Here is a 22445-nt window from a genome sequence, read left to right as displayed (position 1 = left end):
AAAAAAACTTGGATTTCTAGGGTTTAGCTAGGATTTGGATTACGATTCCCAGCTTGACTTTTGAGCTTCACTTTTGGTGAGTGTCCGTGCTTGTTCTATGACTAAAGTGTTAAAGTGTTTTCTTGACTTGTTATGTGATATTTGGAAAATGGTTTTCTTGAACCATCAAAGTGGCAGTGTGTACTTTATCGCACTAGCCTTTCGAGTGGTGACCTGCGTGAAATGTTTTCTCGAATATCTTGCAATTGTTGACTGGAGCGTGGACTCGTCAACCGATCTACCAGGCAGGGGAATGTACCACACCTTAGGGTGGGAGGGCCTCTTATCCTGACTTGGTAAAAACATGTTGTGACGTTGTTGGGTGAATCCCTCGACTAGTTTATAATGTGACGTCGTTGGATGAATCCCTCGATTAGTTTATAAAAAGGTTTACTCGAGTAATACAAAACTCTCTCGTGAGGCGTGCGGGCCCAGTGTGGGAGTAAGTTGGTTGGAGCGTGTTAAGGAAAAAAAAATATAACAAATCTACATGGATTTTAGATAGTGAGAGTTGACAGAGGGTCAACTACGGTTCATTTTGATCAAGTGCGGGGAAAATGGCTCCTGAGAGCCCCTGTATCCTACCCTGTGCTGTTATACGCTTTTCTACTTGCTGAATTTAAACTTGAAGTTATTATTTACTATTTGTGTTATATGGTTGCATGTTTTGGGGCACTACTGAGCTTTAGCTCACCACACGATATTTGTTTTCCTTAACATGTTTTGGCATTCGAAAGTTTTGAAGTCTGCTTGTAGTTTTTGTAAATATTGTATCGAATCGGACTATGTATCTTTTGTTTTGGGTTGTCACTTGAAGCTGGAAAAGTGCAGACCCTGTGTTTTGGCTTGTATGAAAGTTTTTAAATTTTATGATTTCACTTTATAGTTTGTAATGTATAAAGATAGTTATGTATTAAGCTAGTTGGAGTTGTATCTTAAGAGTGAATGTTCAGATGCCGTTGGCTATGTTATCTCTGAAGTTAATGTGTGTTAGTATTCCAATCGTTTAAAAGATTGGCATGTTCGGATGACGAATTGTACTTTGGTTTAAGTCATACGTGAATATTGGTCGGTTTGCTTGCGTGAGTCCTGGCGAGAGCTAGGCAGGCGACCCGCCAACCCTCTGGTTCGCCTTAGGGAGAAGTGGGGCCGCCACACTATCTGTCTCTTTAAATGCATTAAAAATTCTGTTACCATGTACATGATTCTAGATTACTTTTTTTCCGAAATATTAAGCATCTCTTCTTCAAAAAGTGTTAGTATAGATATGTTTATTATTTTTTACCACAATATCTATCTACCTATTATATAAGAAGAAAGTGGAGTTACTATAGCAACTCCAATGATTGCCAAGTGGATCTCTCTCATTTTGACACGTGGCCCATTCCTTTTCTTTTCTTCATTTTGCTTTGTTTTTTCTTTTGCTCACTTTATTTCCTTTCTCTTTTTTGATTAAAGATAAAGATAATTAAACAAATCCTCATGTGCACTACATGTTTGTTATATAGTTTCTACTTTGTACTCCATTTTTTCCCCTATCATCCTAATCATTTATTCTATTTTTTTCTCTATTGGATTAGTTGATGCATTTTCTTTCATTTTCCCCCATAATTAACTAAATGAATGATTTCATTATCGGAGATCAAGAATGGGTTTGATATTTGCTTTCTTCCATAGTCCAATAATTATGATTCATAATCTTCTACTTTTAATGTCTCTTTTTGGTATATACTGTGGCGACCCCACTTCCCCCTAAGGCGAACCAGAGGGTTGGCGGGCCGTCTGCCTAGCTCTCGCCAGGACTCACGCAAGAAATCTAGCCTAAAACCTTCCGAAGTATAGTCTAAACTATTACAATATTGATCCTCCAAAATAGACCAATAACTAAGACTACATTAACTTCAGAGATAACAGCATTTAAAAGATAGCCAATCGTCGACTCTTAAATACCATACGCGTTACAAACCAGGCAACAAATCATACAATCCAAATACATTAGTACAAGCCAAATAACAGTTCCAGGGTTTACACTTTTCCAGCTTCAAGCGGCAATCCAAAATAAAAGATACAATGTTTAACTCAAACTACATGCATAAAGTGAAATTAGATTTCAAGTCTTGCTCAAGTGCCAGGACCTATCAAGGAAAACAAATGAACGTGGGGTGAGCTAAAGCTCAGTGGTGCCCCAAAACATGTAATCATGTAAATCAAGCAGCGAGTAACAATTTCACAAATTAAACAATTAGGAAAGCGTATAACAACACAAGATAGGATACAGGGCTCTCAGGAGCCATTCTCCACGCTTGATCAAAATTTACCGTAGTTGACCCTCCGTCAACTTTCACTACCTAAGGTCCATGTAGATCTTTTTGTTTTTCTTAACTCCGGCCACCAATCATACCCCTTTATCGGGCCTGAACGCCAAACACGAGAGTGGTAATACTTGAGTATACCTGGAACTGGTCGAGGGATTCACCCAACAACGTTACGTCCAACACTTATAGACTGGTCGAGGGATTCACCCAACGACTTTACGTCCAACACTTAGCAAGCGCAAGCAAGATATCCACGAAAAACACTTCATGCAAGTCACCACTCGAAAGGCTAGTGTGATAAAGTACACACTGCTCACTTCGATGGTTCAGCAATCATTTTCCAATTATCACATATCGAGTCACGAAAGCACTTTAACCAAATAAGCGTAAAACAAGCAGGGACACTCACCAAGAGTGAAGTTCAGATGTCAAGTTGGGAGTCGAAATCCGCGTCCTCGCTAAATCCTAGAAAACCAAGTTTTTAAAACTATAAGTTTTCTATTCAAGTTCTAAATATAAAAGGTTATCTAGTATATTACTAGTTTATTTTCTCGAAATAATTCGACCATCCACTTAGGATTGAAATTTAGTAAAAGTAGGAAATGTTTTATATGGCTTTCCTTAAAATACTTTTCTTTATAAGAGTGCGGCTAGTACCATTTTATTTAAAGTAAGTTTTCTGCTATTTTTAGTTAAAGTCACTAAAATCTTGTATTTTGGAAATTTTCCTCTAGACAACTAGCCAGGGACCATTTTAAGGAAAGAAAAGGAAATAGACCAAGACTTAGGGTTTTAGAAACTAGTGAAATCATTTTCTAAAAGTAATAAGGCTAGTTTAAGCTTAAAGGAAGAAATATCGAGTCGGCAAGGTTTAGAAAATCCCTACACAAAATTTCTAACTTTAACATACAATACTAAGTTTTATCGTACCATACTAGAGCGAAGATATATTTAAATAGCTTGCTTAAAACTTTCTCAAGTTCACAGGACCAAAACGGATTCCTTACGATTTCGATTCACAAGCACGTAATATTTCAGATTCGTCAATATAGCAAACTCATATTTCAAATAGAAATCTCACTAGGGCTTCATCAATCATTAGCCCTAGGTTTCAACAGATTCATTGCTGATCAAGAATTAAACGAAAGACCAAGGCTTCGTCAATCATTAGCTCTGGGTATCCAACATACTCATATCAGATCACAATTGAACAAAATAAATGCAAGGCCTCCAAACAATTCCATCAACTAAATCACAAGGGTTTTATCAAACAAGTAGAAATAATAACAAGTAACTCCAGGAGTTAAATTCCATCAAAACTGAAATGCTTGTAAAAGTTATTCAAATAGCCAAGGGCTTCATCAATCATTAGCCCTTAGCATCCAACAAACATTTCTGACAACGAATAAACAATAAGTTGGTGTTTTACAGCCCCAAAATTCATGAAAGTTTAATAAATAGTTTCCTTATCCAAACTCGGCTAGGAATGGAAAATTTTCCAGCAACTACATTTCAACATTTCTGGTTTAAATCCTCCAACACATCAGATGTTTCACTACTAAGTATCTTACAAGACTTATGACAACATTTTTCAAGCATATCCAATCATTATACTCCAAGAAAACAAATTCAGAAACCACTACAAGTTTCAGTTTCATTCCCTCGGCAATTCACAAGTTTTTCCAGCACTTTGCTTCACCATTTTCAACCAAATTATCAATCGTATCAAAAGTTTCACATCTATGCAGCTTACTAGGCTTAAAACACGCCTTTCTCATGCATTTCTAAACCATTTGATTCCGAGGAAAAATTCCAGAAACAAGTTAAATTTCCAGTTCAACCTCTCGGTTTCCAAACTTTTCCAGCTACTCAATAGTCTTATATCCAAATTTTCCTTCGGCTAAAACAAGGTATTAGGTACTCAAATTCGACGTGTAAATTCTTAACTAGCCAATTAACATTTCCAGTTCAAAATCATCTGCAAACAACAACTATAATCATCTAAATTTTCCAGCTCAAGTCTCTCGGATTACCAAAGAAAATTTCCAGCAGCTCGTTAGTCTTAAATCAAATTTTTCCTCGGCTCATTCAGTGATTTAAGTACTCAAATTCAACATGCAATTACTTAACTAACTGATTAACATTTCTAGTTCAAAACTCAGATTCGATCAACAACAAAAATCATCCAAATTTCCAGAAATTGGTTCAGCTAGCCTCGGATGAAGTTGCGTGCGACAGTTTGCATTTTATTCTTATTTTTCTTGCTTTACCGAGCTAATGGGTTGCATGCAGAGCTTAATCATCTTGTTATTAACCAGCTAATCACAGTTACAAGCTCCGATTGTCAAGAAATAAACCAAGTAAAACTGCATTATTCCTAATCAAGCTCAACCGAGCTCGGATAAAATTGCATGCTACAAATTCTTTTGTTTCATCTTAATTTCTTCCTTAGCCGATTGATTATCCTCATGCAATACTTAATCATCTGATTCTTAGTGATATAATCACGTTTGTCAGCTCAGATTACTCCAAATAAGCAAGATTAATGTTGCATTTTCATTTCAGCTCTCGGCCGAACCATCTCTGTCAAAAATCAGATTTCTTATCCTTTTATTTCATCATCCAAGTGCTTAACCATTACATGCAAGTTTATAACCAGCATCATCTACCTATAGTTAGTTAATCTAGGACCAGATTTTTACCTCGGCTTGGGAGTTCAAGTTGTGCGACTAGCAGCTACCAAATTTTTTTTCTCGGCTCGCTGGTGAGCTTGGTATGGTTGGTTCGGGTTCAGCTATTGCAGACCGTGGCGTTGATTGTTGGATTGATCCCAATTGGGTGCAGATGCGGAGGGAAAATGGATAGCTCGGCAGTGATGAAGGGGATGGTGGTAGGTAACTCGCACGACTCACCTTTCTTTCTCTCTTTCCCTCGGACAGAACAGAAGTGAAATTCACAGTCTCACTCTTTTCTTGCTCAGGCTTGCGGATATAAGAAGTGATGGCTTTCGGTCCTCTTCTCCAGCTCACAGATGAGGTGAAGAAAGACTGCAGGTCTCTCTCCTTTTTCCTTCTAGCTTGCGGACAGAACGAGGTAAGCTCACGGTTCTTTCTTTCTTTTCGTTCTCGGTTCATGGCAGAGGAGAAAAATGGTGATTACAAGTGCTGGGATGATTTAGAATTGGGGTAGTGTAGTATTTGTAGTGATTTGAGGTTGATAAAATGGAATGGCCGACCGTGGATACAGCTGGATTGTTTGGAGTGGAGAGTGAAGCCGGTGGAAAGGATTAGAAATGCTGAAAATTTGAGCTTGTCCGTGGAGTGGCTGCATGGTTAATTTTGAAATAGTGGAGGGGTGTTTCGGTCTTTTCACATCTCTTCCTAATATCCACTTACGTCCTTAGTTCTATTCTAATTGTAAAATTTTACCCCAAATGTAATTTAAACACTTAATGCTATACTAAGCTTGCAAAAACTTAATTATTGAAATTTTTACGTCCCAAGCTTCCCACTTAATCTATAGCCTATTGGTCGTATAATGTATTGGTTAATATGAAGGATTAGTTTAGCCTTTCGACATTAATACATCTGAGTTACCAATCTGAAATTTTCTCCTTAACCTCACAAATTCTTACACCTTCGAATTTTTAGGAAATTGATTGAACGATTAACGTAGCACTAAAATATGTTTAGTTAATCTATGAATTGGTATGTAATAATTTCCAATGGCGGGAATGGAGATAATACGGGCATGGTTAATTTTGAAATGGAGGAGGGTTGATTTAGTCTTTTAGCATCTTATTCGACCTTCCACTTAAGTCCTCATTCGTAAGCTAATTCCAAAATTTTTACTTCAAATGAAATTTGTTAGCCTACTAGTATTTTATTCTTGCAAAAGTTCAATTATCGAGATTTTAATGTTCTAAATGTAATTGTAAAGGATTTCCGCTGACACTTAATATTATTAACGCTTAGACTTGGCTATCGGAACTCAAAGAATTATCCTCAAGGCATTAAAATAATTTACGCCAAGAAGTATTAATTTATATTGGCAAGAATCAAATAATTTTAATATTTTGCACAATTAAGTTGTTTGTAACATAAAAACTACTTTTACGTACTTATTTAAAAACAAGTAGGAATAGAGGTAGGATTTATTTAAGAATCAATATGCAATTGGAATATACCTAAATGAATATATATATATATATATGTAAGCATTTTTTCGAGGTTCTCACATATACTATTTGATATTTTTTTTGTCTTTTTTTGCGTCTTGATCAGCAACCTTTGCTTATTGCTTTTCCCACCTATTTCTTCTTCATCTGACTTTCTTTTTTGCCCAAAAGAGGTATGTGATGCTGTGAATATTTTTTCCCAAATCTAAAGAAACATTTGTTTTGTTTTTTATATTTTATTTATTCTGAAACTACTTTTTGATATTTTTATTTTTGGGAAAAAATAAACTAAGGTTGACAACAAGACGAGTGGTGATTACATGAACAATTTTTAGGCTAACAATGAAAGAATTGTAACTACTTTTCCCTCATAAAATAAATAACACCATTATGCTGATTCATTCTATTTTTAATTTTTTATTTATTAAAATTGTTATTTAATAATAGGGTGATAGTACTACAATAGAGGAGAAAAAAATCTAATAAATGAAAATCCAAGGTAAACGATGATCAGGAAGAAAAAAATGATGCTTATTAAATTAAAAATTAATCAGAATCTCTTAATTTATGGATAGGTAATTATATTTTAATTTATATAAAGTTTATTAATTGTGAAAAATGCTTAGAAACTGGATACGGTGGATGACGTGTAAAATAATTGTTGGAGCTAGCAATTTAGAATGTGAAGATAATATTTTATATCTCTTCATTCAACATTTTGAATGACTAGCTTGTATCCATGATAGGTAGTTTATTTTCATGGTTTTAATTTTAGCAAATGATAGCTTGGAAATAAAAGAAGTGCAAAATTAGATTTCAGAATCTTTTACTTAAACTGGTTCTATATGACTTACTCTTATCCTTTTTTATTGCCCATAATGATAGATAATGTAATTAGAGTTTGAGATGATTGTTAGGCATAGAAATGGACATGTCATTACTATTTGGCTAAAGAAGTTAATAATATTTTGTTGATTTGACTAGCTAAAACAATTGCAGTTTTCAAAGGAATGCATTTGGTGGTGAAAGTTAGTATTGAGGCTTTTAGCTTAGAGTGTCACTCTACAAAATATTATTAGAAAATTCTATTTTGATTAAGAAGACATATTTGCAATCAAACAAATTGTTGGATTTGAATTTGCATATGTAGATTTACAAATATGGCAATTCATGTTTTTATTTCAACTTGATATACATATTCTATAACTATTTGGTTAGATAATGTTTTCATCTATTGGTAATGCTATTAGACATGATTTAAATGGATAGATTAACTCGCTATTTCTCTCAAAAAAGAAAGAAAAATATGCAAGTTTGTATTCTTTTTATTGATGTTGAAGATAGTGACAGGTTTTTGTGGCTTTCTATATTTTTTCTAATTATTAAAATGTTAGAAACATTATGACTACTCTTTATTTAATTACAACTAAAACTATGCTGCTATTAAACCTATAATGCACTCATAATGGATTTGCTTTCTTTTCTTTTTTGATATCATTACGTACAAATAATATTGGTTAAAAATTCTTTTTCCAAATCACAATAAATTGGGGTTAACTTTATATATGAAATTTCTTTTCACAGCAAATTTTAATTGTTTTTATACTTAATATTTTTCCTATATTTCTATTCATTATGTACTAAAACATTTGTTGCTATGTATTTAACTAATGTTGTAGAGGACCCTGGCTGTGCGTTGCACAGCCGAGTACCTCTAGTATGAATATATGTGGAATGTTATTTTGATTTGAAATATTAACCCGTGTCAACATAGTAGTGTCATTGGAGTTGTGGCAACCCGTATTCGTTTATCGTCCGGACCATCCATTACAGGTGCTTTTCAATTTTAGCTGTTAATGTCCCGAAATTGCGGTTTGTGTTTTTAAATTCAAATTTTTTCATCTTTTCTAATCCAATTTCCCCCTTGCTATAATGAAACATTCGGAGACATTTAATTGCTTACGACGTGGAGGTTGGCCACAATACTGTTTCCTTAGTCGTCCAAGTAAAACTGAAAAGGGTATGTATGTAAAGGCCAATGAAAACATGCTTAGCACACGCGCCGACCGTCTCTATAACACATATTTCCCAATTTGCAACCCTATTTAGAAGGTACAAGGGCATTGCACGCCCAACCTGGCCACAGCCGTCCAAAATGTCTAACTATTCAAATTTCTCACGAAGAAAGACGCCTACGCACCTACAAGGCCGCAACACTTAACGGCAAAGTTGTTCATAATTGCGGGTGGGGTGATAGGGATTCTGTGATAGGCTGCGCCGTCACAATATTCGTCCAAAATCCAACTCCAACAGCCGTGCGATGGGCAGGCTCCATCGCTACCAGCCACCGCGTGATGAAGAACACTCACAGGAACTACTGGTTGATCGGAAAAGCCACATATCACACATTTTCCTTGCACAGGGGGTAAATGTTGCAGAATCAATGTCGACAATTACTTGTGCTTATTTTGCCCTAAGTCCTCATTTGGTTTATACATATATATAAATGGCTGAATTGGTTCTACATTAATGCATAAGAAGTCTATTCAATTTATCCTAGAGGGTCGTCAGTCGAAATTATGGAGTGGTGGAAGAGGCTGCCTCGTAAGGTGGCCGCGAAAGTTGTTAGTGCTGGGTTTGGGGATTTTCTGAGCCACTTGCTCGTGGCCGATAGAGATAGGAAGTTGTCTGTCGCACTTGCAAAGCGATGGTGGGACTCAACAAACTCCTTCCACTTGCCTTTCGGAGAGATGACACTGACACCCTTGGACATCACCTGTATAACCGGTGTAGCAGTGGGCGGCTTGCCCATTCCGTGGGATTACAATGTTAGGGAAAATACCAATTACATCAAGGAGCAATTGGGTTGGGTGCTAGCTTTTGCTTCTGCCGGTGCCATCAGAGTTACCGATATATTGTCATTCTACAAAGACAAGGCGATTGACGAGAACGACGACGTCTAGCTGGCACATCTGACTAGAGCTTTCTTTCTATACATGCTTGGCCGCACTTTACTTAGCAACACGACCGAAACAATTCACTTGTGCTGTCTGCCTGCGCTGGAGGACGTAGATCGTATAGGGGATTATAACTGGGGAGGGGCGGGGATGGCAACCTTGTACAGATTTATGTCCGCCGTCTCCCCATGCCTGACGAAAAGCCTTGGTGGCTACAGCTTCATTTGGGAGGTAAGTCCAGAATTGCCTTCACTGTGTCAATTCGACATTTCCATGTTCCGTTACATAAACTTTTCTGGCAGTTAGTGTTCATCCCGAACGCTTCACATAATTTGTACGACCACGTGTAGATGTGGGCTTATGAAATTCTTCAGCTAAGTCCGTATAAACTGAAATAGGACGAGAGGGACGTATTGCCCAGAATGTGGCGATGGCGCTCGTGTAATAGAGCCAACCGACAATCACCGTCTACGGTCGAACATTTTCGCCGCGCAATTGACACCATTGACCCGAAAAACGTTAGTTCCCGTACTTAGAACATCCAATAGTTTCTATCGCCTAAGTGTTAACAGTTGTTATGAATTTGTTCCACCTGTTGAACAAACCAATGTTACATCGCTTGTTAATTGTGTGTCATAGGTCAACTGGCTGCCCTTCCCTGCAATGGCATTGCCGAGTCTGTGGCGACCCCACTTCCCCCTAAGGCGAACCAAAGGGTTGGCGGGCCGTCTGCCCAACTCTCGCCAGGACTCACGCAAGCATTCTAACCTAAAATCCTCCGACAAATACCCTAAGCTATCACAATAAGGATTCTTCCGAAATAAGTCGATTTACAACACCACATTAACTTCAGAGATAACAGTACAAAACTTAGCCAATCGACAGTTCTTAAATACTTCCAGCGACGCTCGCAAAAGATAAGGATATACTATACTAATTCAAACATACAAATTGTGTATTAGAATTAGAGATTACACTTTTCCAGCTTCAAGTGACAATCCAAAATGAAAATACAAATCTTAGCTTAGAATTCATTACACACCGAAAAATTCAATCAAATTGTTCAAGTACAACCATAGGAAACATAACTGCGCAAATACTTTCAATCTTCACCTCCTGTAAGGAAAACAAACAAACGTGGGGTGAGCTAAACCTCAGTGGTGCCCCAAAACATGCAGTCACTCAAATCAAGCAACGAGTAATAACATAAACAAGTTTAACAAATAGGAAAGCGTTTAACAGCACAAGGTAGGATACAGGGGCTCTCAGGAGCCATTTTCCTCGCTTGATCACCATTTATCGTAGTTGACCCTCCGTCAACTCTCACTACCTAAATTTCACGTAGACCACCTTATTTTGATACCTAACCCGTCACCAATCATACCCCGATTCCGGGCCCGCTCGCCGACTAAGGACGTAGTATACTCGAGATATACTCGTCATGGTAGTTGGTACAGGGGTCGTGGGATTCACCCAACGACTCAACTACGTTTAGATTTATGGTAGTTAGATACATGCGTCGAGGGATTCACCCAACGACGTAACTACTTTTAGATTCATGGTAGTTAGATACATGCGTCGAGGGATTCACCCAACGACGTAACTACATATTGAATCAAGGATTCAGGAGGAAAATGTTTTTACACAAGTCACCACTCGAACGGCTAGTGTGATAAAGTACACACAGCTCACTTCGATGGATCAAAAGCTCATTTTACAATTTATCACGTATCAAGTCAAGAAAGCACTTAATTCAAGTAGGAAAGGAACAGGCAGGGACACTCACCAAGAGTGGAGCTCAGATATCGGGTTGGGGATCGAATTCCGCGTCCTCGCGATACCCTAAAACCAAATTTTGAAACTATAAGTTTTTATTTAGTTATTAAACTTATTCGTGTAAGAATTTATTTAATTTAATACTAGTTTACTTTCTCGAAAGATTTCAAAAATCTATGTAGATTGAGCTTGACAAAAGTAATAAAAGTGTTTCTTATTATATTCATCCTTAGAGAAGGTAACTGGTATTATTTACTAGAAACAAGTCGACAAACTTCTCAAAATCATAGTTAGGAGGTTACTTTGAATATTTCCCTAAAGCTACGGCTTTTGCAAAAATTATCATTAAAAACTATTTCTCCTAGATTAGGGTTTCTTGCCGAGCAAGTCTCCCAAGTTTTTCGCTAAAGTTGGTAAAGCTCGTATTTTGAAACTTCCTATGGTTAACAATCTAGAGCAAAGCTTAAGGGAAGAAGAGGATTAAAATAAGACTTAGAGTTTCCAAAAGTTATATAACTTATTTTCTAGAGCTATCAAACGATTAGTTTGAGCTGAAGGAAATTATTGAATTGGAAAGTTTTAGGCAAAACGCTAGATATAGAGTTTTGTAATATAATACTAGCTAGAAAATATTTATGGTTAATTTTTTTTTTGAACGCAGCTTACTCGAGTTCGTAAGGTCTATACAATTTCCCCCCCCGCTCCGATTCCATTTCGAGATCATAGTATGGCTCAAAATATAGCAAGAATCACATAGCAAATTACTAGGGCTTCGTCAATCATTAGCCCTGGTTTTCAACAATTGCTCTTCCGAATAAAATAAAATAGTCAACCAAGGCTTCATCAATCATTAGCACTTGGTTTCAGCAAACCCAATATAAGCAAATAAAATAAAAGTGAAGTCCCAAGACATTCCAACAATTAACTTCCATCATCTAATAATACTTTATAAAAAAATCATTTCAATGGCTAAGGCTTCGTCAATCATTAGCCCTTAGCACCCAACCAGTAATTCATGTGACAACCAAGCTAATATTTCAAGTATTTAAATCTACTAACAGTTATTTAAAACCAAAGACCACATTTGCAGCAGCCTCCTACTCAAGTATTTGGTCCAAAGCCAAGAAATTCCATTCATAATATCACATTGTCACCACAAAATTCAAATGCATGACCATCTCAAGGTATTATAAAGCGGATTCAGTAGTAATACAATTTTTCCACAGCTCCAAAATATATAAAGAAACCCATACGTACTTCTTTATCAACCATGACTAAGGCTGGGAAATTTCCAGCTTATATCCATAGCTACACTTTGCTATTTCTGAATCAAATTCCCAAGATGTCGAATGATTCTTTGCCAAACAGTTTTCACAGGTTACGTGTACATTTTATCATGCATTTCAGGTCCCTAACATCCCAAGACAATTCAAGAATCTATCTAGCAAGCCACGGATGAATCTTGTATGAAAGAATTTTCTGTTTTCACTTTATTTACTCAGGTGAAGTGGGCTATTAAACTCTCACTTCCTCATGTAATCACTTAGCTAAACAATGCACAATTTCCGTTCAGTAGTTGAAGTTAAACCACTGTCATAAACTTCAAAATTTCCAGGTTCAAGTTAACGGCAATTCACAAAGAAATTCCAGCAATAACAAGGGTTCCAAAACAGAATTTTCTTTGGTTAAAAACAGAATTTGGTACTCTATTAGGACTTGAAAACACGTAGCTAGCTAGTAGAGGTTTCCAAATCAAATCCAAGTTCATACTACAATTGTACTCATCTAATCACAAATCCAGAATTTATATCAACCAAGCTCGAATGGTAGTTCATGAAACAATCTTTCTGCCTTCATTTTATTTTCTTGGTTAGCCAAGTTACAAGACCTCATGCAAAGTTTAATTAACACATTGTTAACTAGTTAGTCATACAGGTCAACTCAAAACATCACTGTAAACCAGATTGCGCAATTAAAATCAAGTTCAAGGTCTCGGAAATTTTTCAGGTCATACGAATCCCAATTTACTAAACCAGAATTTTCCAAGTTCCTAATCTCATTGTACAATCGTGTAACTCAACATGCAGGCTTTTAAGCATTTTATCTTCACTTGAATAATTAGGATTATAACCACAGCCGATCATAACTAAGCAAATTAAACAAATTAAGCAAATCATTTCCCCAATCAGTCTCGGCAAAAAGGTTCCATCAAACCAGAATTTCTTAGGTTCCTTAATTCATCAATCAACTTCATGGAATTAATATGCAGGGTCCTAGACATCATACACATTAAGTTTCACTCGGCTATTTTACACTTGAGTGATCAAATTACCACAGGAAAACAGAATTTTAGATGAAAATCCAATCCATTCTTCTCGGCAGAATCATGCTCAACCAAGACAGAATTTTCTAATCTCCCTAGCTCATCATCAGATATTATCTTCAGTTGAAGTCTTTTATTTTGCTCTTAACTCACACATGCACAATTTCTGGGTTAATTAGTTAACAAGTCAGTCCAGAAATCAGCTCGGCAGCAGTACAACACATTCATAAATCCAGAAATTGTGGGACTTCACTCGGGTGAGCTTGTATATAAAAAAAATATTCTGTTTCATCTCTTATTTTCCAGATTAACCCAAGCTAATTAATTTCATGCATGACACTAAGCATAATAATCATCCAAGGTTCCGTTAGTTAATCACCACCGTGCTCAGATTACTCCAATTAATTAAAATTACAGAAACAACTTTCGGCAGTTCGCATAATCCAGATTCCAGCAGCCTTGATCTTAGTTTTTCCGGATTTTTCCTTGGATTATACGTGGATTTAGATGCTCAAGTTCAACATGCAACAGCTTAGCCACTGATTAACATTTTTAGTTTTAGAAATCAAGTTCAATTAACAACATCTTTCAGCCAAGATTTCCAGAACTTAGTCGATCATCCACGGTAGTTTAAATGTGACCAGATTTTAAGTCCATTAAAATTTTCCTAGCTAATCCCTGCTCACTCGACAACTGCCAAGCTTAATCAATCTCTTAACCAGAATCATTGGGCTCAGAAATCACCTCTCAGCAAGTTAATTTGTCGGACAGAAAGTTTGAAGAGTTCTCCTTCCTCTCGGCTCTCACGCGAGAAGCAGGTTCTGGTTGCAGCTGGTGGTTGTTGATTTGAGGTTAACGAAGATGGTGATGGTCAGCAGCTCCTACGCCCTCCACTAGCTCTCCCCTTTCTTTCCTCTAACTCACGAACAGAAATGGAAGATGTGCAGCTCGGCCTCTCACTTCCTCTCGGTCGATGATAACAAAGTGGGAGTAGAATGCTATCTGTGGTAGGAGGTGTGCAGAGGTTATGGACTGAGGTTGTGAGGTGGTGCTGCGGTTTTGAGAATGGTTGAGTGTCGGCAGGGATGGTGTATTGCAGTGGTGAAGGTGCCGGTTGGTCAGCTTGGGTGGTGGTGTGTGGAAGTGGTGAAGGTTGTGGTTGGCCGGTTGGGTGGTGTTGTGATCATGGTGTCCGGGGAGCTGTTTGGCTTTGCAGAAAATGGTCATGGCCGTGGGTGATGTTGTGAAGCTGTGAGGGTATTTTAGACTTTTCACTACCTCTCCAATTAGCCACTTAAGTCCTTGGTCCTAGCTTAGCTCCAAAAATTGTCCTCAAAAGTGATTTGAACGCCTAATTGAATCGCTAATCATGCAATACTTTGGTTGTCGAAATTTTATGTCCTAAATATGGTTAGAGTATTTGTATTATTTTTATTTTTTTTTATCTAAAATTTATTGATTACAAATTAGTATTAAGCTTCCTTTAACGCTTAACATTCTTGTTTGATTAATTAAACTATTAAAATCAAGTTTGACCAATATATATAAATCTAACATTTTATGTTAATACGAAAAATTTAATCTAGCTCTAAAAATCTTAACTTAGTTTAGCGAAACCAAGGAATCCATAACTTAGAAAAATTATATAAATTTCCACATAACGTGTTTTACGTACTTAATTGCAAACAAGTAAAAGTAGTACTAGGACTTATTAAAGAATAAAAGGAATGCAATTGACATACGAAATGTTATTTATATAAGCATTTTCAGGGTTCTCACAGAGTCGGTATCTCAAATCCAAGGAACTAACTACAACGAGATTGCTTTTGGATGGCCCCATGGGAAGATTTTACTACCTGGGCGAGAGGGTTATTAGGCAGGTGTATGTGCAAAGCAACCTTCCCATCGGCTATCAGATATGTACAACACTGATACAATTTCGGGAAACAGGCTACATGATGTGCTTCATGGACTACCCATTACAAGCCTATACCCAGATCCCCCTCCATATGCTACGTATGACGAGTTTGTGCGCAGCAGGCTAATGAAACCAATGACTTCCTCCACGTTGCCACCTAGTGGGAAGGAGTGCGTAATTCATATATGTGACCAGTTGCCACTAAGTGAGGCTACAACACCGTCACTGAAACATCCAATTAATTACCCTCCCTGGTCTGTGTTGTGCATACAAACTGATGGATCACTGGAGCAAGAGGGCATTCACAGAGTTGGTGGCGATGTAATAGGTTGCCTCTTCCATGTGCTGTTGGTGATGTGGTATGGCATTCTTCGCCCTGTACTTCACCCGCCATTTAATTTGAGCAATTTGTGTAAAATTAATACAGCCATCTGTGTTGTTTCCGCTTAGGTGCCTAGACACTGGTACGAGAACCTGCTTGTTCAGTGCATGGGTCTGAGAAAGAAAGTTTTAGAAAAAAGTGCAGAAATATTTCGTTTGGCATCCAATGTGTCGGACAACTCACAAGTGGTGGACCAAAGGCTACATCAAATACAGGTAATTTTGGAAAGTGCAATGAAGCTCCAAAAGGGGACAGGGAAACGCTGCCTTCGCGGTGGAATTGGTGGCCGGGAATCCTGTGTTTCTAAGGCGTCCGAACACAAGTGCCGGGACGCAAACATTTACGGATGAGCTTGGTAGAGGCAAAGCTCACGAATGTCAAGGAATTCATAATGCCAAAGACTGAGCACCCATGGCCCATAACCGCAAACAAGGTTGTGTAGCCGGAGGAATGAGTATGCAAACTAGTTGGGAGTCCCCACCAACAAAGCCAAGCTGTGAGCAATTGCCACGTGTGTTGTGTAATTTTGATACAATTTTAAACTTGAACACGGAAAATGTTAACAGTTGACAGATAATTGGTAACGTTGAACTTGTTTGTCTAAATTTGTACCGTTTAACTGCTTTGAATGAAAATTTGTCACCGTAAATTTCCCACAACTAATTTATAGTCCTGTTCTTATTTTTCGTCTGTCCCAGATTGTTCTTCACCTGCAATTGAAGTTTGCAGTGAAATTAAATATTTACAACAAAACAATTTAAATGGAAGTTGTTGTTACTATAAATCTATCACATTTAATGCATTACATTTTTCGAACTTATTTATATCATGACAGAAAAGCCTTTTGTATGAATGCAACTCCAACACAAGAATATGAGTTCAAGTTTCCACACTGTTGTACAGTAATTAGTGTGAGGGAGGCTGACGAAGCATTGCTACCTAAGTGGATTGTTCCAACAAGGTATACCAATTTTTGTTAAACTATGTCACCAAAAAAAAAACTGGTGTATCAAAGTTGTTCGGATGGAGTGTCAGTAAACATGTGGAATTTTTTCTACAATTCATAGGCATTTAGATTACGTACATGACGCGGACATTGCATAATAGTTATAATTAATAAGAAATTCATTAATCGTGTGCAAACAAGTTACGTGAAATATTGTACTCCAATGGAAATGTACAAATGCTGTAAAAAAAATTAATCGTGTTCAGCTCTGTTTCGTTACTTTGTGCACAAGACACATTTTCCTTTTTCTTTCACTTCAACAACTTCCTCTGCAAATTTCCGAGACTAAGCTCCTACTGCACCTTTTTCCGAGAGTAAACCCCTCAAAGAAATTATAAATATCTATCTATAATTACATAATATATATAAATACTAATTAACTAATATTTTACACAGTTATAACGTATATAAGATATTAAATTTAATCATTTTGCAACCTTATATGCATAATAATAAACATATTTATTATTATATAAATTATTAATCTTACATACACATATATATTGTAAGGGATAATTTCAGAAACATCCCCTGAATTAGCTTATGGAAAAATGGGAAAACGGATAATTTATGGAGAAAAGGCATAAAGAGCTGGTGTTTTAGTGCAGATCTGGAGTACTTTTTTTATCCGATACATAAGTAGGGTTTGAATTCACTGCGCTAGTTAACCAATTTTTCATATATAAACAAATTTACTAAAATTTAAGTAGCGTATTTCAAAGTTGCGCTTCTATTTCGAAGTCAACTACTCTTAAACAGTTAGTACTTAATTCATATAATGGAAGAAACTCGTAAAGAACTGGTATATTATGGACAATTTTTTTTGTTTACTTTAAAATATTTCATTTATATTAAATAATTCAAAAAATGCTAGTTTTCCTTTCGTAAAGATGTTTCTGTAACGGCTTTTGAATTTTATTTGCAAATATTTATGTATTTAACAAAATTAAATGATTTATAATAAAATGTTGTGGTACTTCATTCATGTAATACAGAAAAGCCATAAAGAGTTGGTACTTTATGGGATATTTCCTTTTTAAACTATTTTTGATTTATATTACGTAGATAACCTACTACTTTTTTTCATAAGAAATTACTGTACCATTTTTTGAATTTTACTTAAAAACATTTCTAACTGAAATAGCAGCCACAATAATGGCACAAAAATGGTGCCTTACTCCCTAATCCAGCTTTACTTCATGTATTACTCTCTAAGTTTGTGTTATTGTTGTTAGGCTTCATTAATCACTGTAGATGCTTTTTTCTCCAACTAAACGGTAATAATAAACCCCAACATCAGTAATAAATCCCAACTTCATACCATATTTTTGTAATTTTGGCCTTCATGATGTCAGCTAAGGGACCCAATAACTCAAAGGCAAGGGAGGTCAGTCAAATTTTGAGAACCTCAGGGGGTGCCAGTGAAAGTGTCAGAAATCTCAAGGGAGGTTTCTTAAATTATCCCTAATAAATATATTACAAACCACATCGTAATTGATAGTTATTAGTTAATTAAATATATTAGTACAAATGTATTAGTAAAGTTACTCGAACTAATTAATAATTTCTATTAGTAAATATGTATAATTATTAGTATAATTCATAATATTAATTATATTACATAAATTAATATACATATATAATACATATAACTAATAATACCATTGTTATTGGTGCACTGAAGAGACGCATAAGCATTGTGAGTAATGAAAATAGATGGGGAGAAACAGAAGTTACTGTTCCTACACCTGAATGGAACGATGGGCAAAAGAAAAGGCGTTGGGCCTTACGGTCATTGGTTAGGATAGCAAGGAGAGGAACAAACAGCCCATATCGTAAAAGCAGTTTATAGCAGCAGCGTAAGGCACCAGTTTACAAAAGCTGGGCAACTGAAGCTGATTCCCAAGTAGCCACTTCGGAAAATGTCTATCCCACGAAGAGATTTTGCGCAACATACGCTTCCACTTAATTTCCTATTTACAAAAAAGGATCGTAACAAGTTTGGTTCGTCTAATAAACAATTTGTCAACTACTTACTCTCCTATTAACCAAGTGCAGTAGCACTATTTGCTACAGCAGTGCTTACGACGCAACCTTGACAGTCATGCATCTGGTGATCCTTCTGTGCATGACCCCTTCGGTGGAACTACAATGACTTACCCATCTAGACCTAGCAACCTTGAATACTCTTCACCCCACCGATATATAACAAAAGACAATCCCTCAAGCCGGTGTTGCTCTGTAACCTGTCTGTCGTCACGGCTACTACTTCCATGCACAACCATACCATCTCTTTCAACCTCTGCATTTCACACCTAAAAGAATATATAATAGAATTTACACACGCAACAACAGTAAAATAAGAACAACAAAGCCATTTACCAACAGGTACTGCATCAGTATAATGACTGTTTACTACCTTTGAGTGGCTGTGGTCATAACAGCTTACAATGGCCCATGACACATTCAAACTTACATTATTTACACTTCAATGGTAACGGAATCAAATTTTTTTAAACACCACCACAACCTGTACCCAGCATTCCCCGCATTCACGAATACCTTGTAGCCTTCTCATGCTCAAAACAAATTAATGCGAAGGAAAGATACAAACCGTTCCCCTTCTACAATTTCGTACTTGTTTCATGGAAAGACTACTCTTGCACCTCTACTCACCAAAACCTGCTTTATTTATTGCGTAACTGCAAACCGAAGCATCACAATAGTAGTGTCTCATCTTTCTCCTGGACTTCTTTGTTGGCTACCTGTGTCCCTTCCACTGCTACCGAATTGTTGTGGTACAAATGCTTGTCCTCTCCATTCGCCTGAGTCGCTCCAGCCCGTACCAATTTCAAATGATTTTTCCAGCGAGTCATCCAAACGATTTTCCATATAATCATCATGAACTGCTGTGTTGTGCGAATTCTTTTTGTATGGGCATGTTCGTTGGTTGTGGCCTGCCTGCAATCTTCAACCCATATATCACATGTCAAATCATTTGTGACTGCAAGTAATCACGTCAACTAAGCACAATGCTAACATTACACCACTTCAACTTTCTTGCATTGCCAATAACTTTGTATACTTTGTATGCACTTTTAATTATGTGTTTATTTGCTACTGTTGATAATAAGAACGAAAAATACCCACTTCTTCATTATTACCTTCACTGTCCACTTCATGTATTTTATCAATTAACTACTGTATAACTACGTATGCAATTCCAATAGTACCTGCAATGACCACACTTTCTTTTCTTCTTTGCTTCTGCATGCTTGTGATCACCTTTAGACCGGGACACCCTGGGATCTAACAGCCCGAATGTTCTTCTACTTCTATCGTTCCTCACTCTTGAATCCATTGCAAATCCGTCTCCCCCATATCCCCTGTCACTCCACTTCTCCTTTAGGTCCACAGAATGCTTGTCAAACATCTGCTGCAGGTCATTAAACGCATCATCCATGTAGGAGGCATAGTAACACATAGTATTACAACTGGACTTTAAAGTGCCATATCTGGCCATTTGTGTCAGCTGTTCGTCTGCAACAAATGCTTTCATTCCATTATTAGTACAGTAAACTCCCTTTGTCCACCACTTCGAAATGCATGCTTCTGGGATCCTGTTCATTCCTTCTACCACCATCACGCGAAACATGTGAGCACAAGAAATCCCCTTTGACTCAAATTTCATGCAAGAGCAGATTAGCTTCTCCATTGACCTATCATAATCCACCATCCAACTTATTTTGTGTCCACCATATTTCGAGTAATAATATGTACGACTCCCTCCATCCTCGCTCCAACCCTCAGAAATTAGAAGTCCTTGCCTGTTCAAATGCTTCATCACCATGAAGAACACATTCCTTGTAAACACCTCCGCTGCGCCCCCCTCTAATTCGGGCAGGATTGTGGTTAAGACTGGTTTTGTGTTTTCGCTTGTGTGAACTGCTTTGCTCTCAGTATGTCGAAGCCATGCTATTGCCAAATCAAAACTTCTAACGAATTCATTTTTTCATTCAAGCACTCATTCAAAAAAGCATTCATTTTCTCAGACCTTTGAGTACTTCTCATACCTACAAAAAAATGACCGCGTAAATAGGCCTCTGCCCATAACCTTCTCCTACGGTACAACTTCTTCACCCACTCATTCTCTACCACCCCACATTCATTAACCAACCTAGCCCACCGATCCTCAAACTCAAGAGTGCTACACTTTCTCACCATCAGGTTATACAACCTGTTATTAAACTCCTCGCAGCGAATATTACTCCGTGCATTTCTATGCAAGTGCCACGAACATAGCCTGTGACAAGCATCCGGGAGAAGATTCTTTATAGCTCTTCGCATTGCACTGTCCCCATCTGTCATCACTGCTACTGGCTTTCTACCTTTCATAGCCTCTACAAATGTACTTAACACCCATTCATATGTTTCAATCCTCTCATCTAATAGCAGTGCACAGCCAAAAATAGTACTGTTCAAATGGTTGTTTACCCCTGCAAGTACAACTAGTGGCTTGCGGTATTTATTTGTTTTGTACGTTGTATCAAATACCAATACATCTCCAAATACACTGAAGTCCGCACGAGATTTAGAATCTGCCCAAAACAACCTTGCCAATCTTCCTTCGTTATCTACATGATATTTATAAAAGAACATGTCATCGGCATCCTTCTTCGCTGCCAAGAACCCAAGTGTCCCTTCTGCATCGCCATTAAAAATATCTTTTCTACGTTCCTCGTCCATTCGGTTATATAGATCCTTAATGCAAAATCCCACGTTACTATACCCTCCGGCTTTGATAACAAAATGTTTCATTATCTAGCATATTCTGGCCCCAACCAACTTTAGAATTTTTGCCTGCGCATATTCTGCATCGCTCACTTTTCTATGCGACCTAATGTGTTGCACACTTTCCTCTGATGCCAGCGGGTGATTGTGCTCCATAATGAAACGTGTCACCACATACTTTACTGATTCTATGTCATATTTCACGCGAAAGCAAGCCCCACACCCGGTTCTTGTGATTGGTTTTGCTTCTCTTTTCCGGTCTTCATAATTAAACCACTTTTCATTCCTATAACCTTCACAGCAACATACCCATTTTCTAAATCTTGAAATGCCATCTGCATCTCGTTTGGCATTACTTTTACGAATCCCAAATCCCCTTAGTTTCGCATACAAATTATAGAATTCCCCAGCTTCTTCTTCCGTGTCAAATGTTAATTTCATTACGTCATCCACGCCTATTGCGCCCACCAATTCATCTGCCTCCTCATCTTCGTGTCCTCCTATTGAACCACCGCTTTCTTCAATGAATGTGTCTCGGTCACACTCAGGTTCTTGGTTAAGGTCAAATGACCTTAACCTGCCGCAACCATCCATCCCCATTTTTCCGTTCCCTGTTTCCTGCACCATGTCATGAGTTTTAAGCGCCCCATCCTGCCCCATGGTTACAACCCCTGTGTGGTTGTTCAATGTTTTTTCTAACCATGGTCGCTTAACATTTTTTTTTCAGCCTCCCCATATGCTTTCGTTTGTAACATAAATAC

General features: G+C 37.3%; 1 protein-coding gene across 1 annotated transcript; it reads right to left on the bottom strand.

The window, feature by feature from the left end:
* Positions 1-18937: 18937 nt before the first annotated feature.
* Positions 18938-21639, bottom strand: LOC113771171 (protein FAR1-RELATED SEQUENCE 5-like). The gene is made up of 4 exons (XM_027315786.1): positions 21008-21639; positions 20127-20888; positions 19140-19208; positions 18938-19028 (listed from the first exon to the last, which is right to left on the bottom strand). Exons 1-4 carry the CDS (start codon positions 21637-21639, stop codon positions 18938-18940), a joined length of 1554 nt encoding a protein of 517 aa, XP_027171587.1.
* Positions 21640-22445: the final 806 nt, after the last annotated feature.

This window comes from Coffea eugenioides, chromosome 5, assembly GCF_003713205.1.
Source record: "Coffea eugenioides isolate CCC68of chromosome 5, Ceug_1.0, whole genome shotgun sequence".
Taxonomy (NCBI): domain Eukaryota; kingdom Viridiplantae; phylum Streptophyta; class Magnoliopsida; order Gentianales; family Rubiaceae; genus Coffea; species Coffea eugenioides.
The sequence above is the reverse complement of the archived record's forward strand: the minus strand, read 5'-3'. Positions and strand labels throughout refer to the sequence as shown.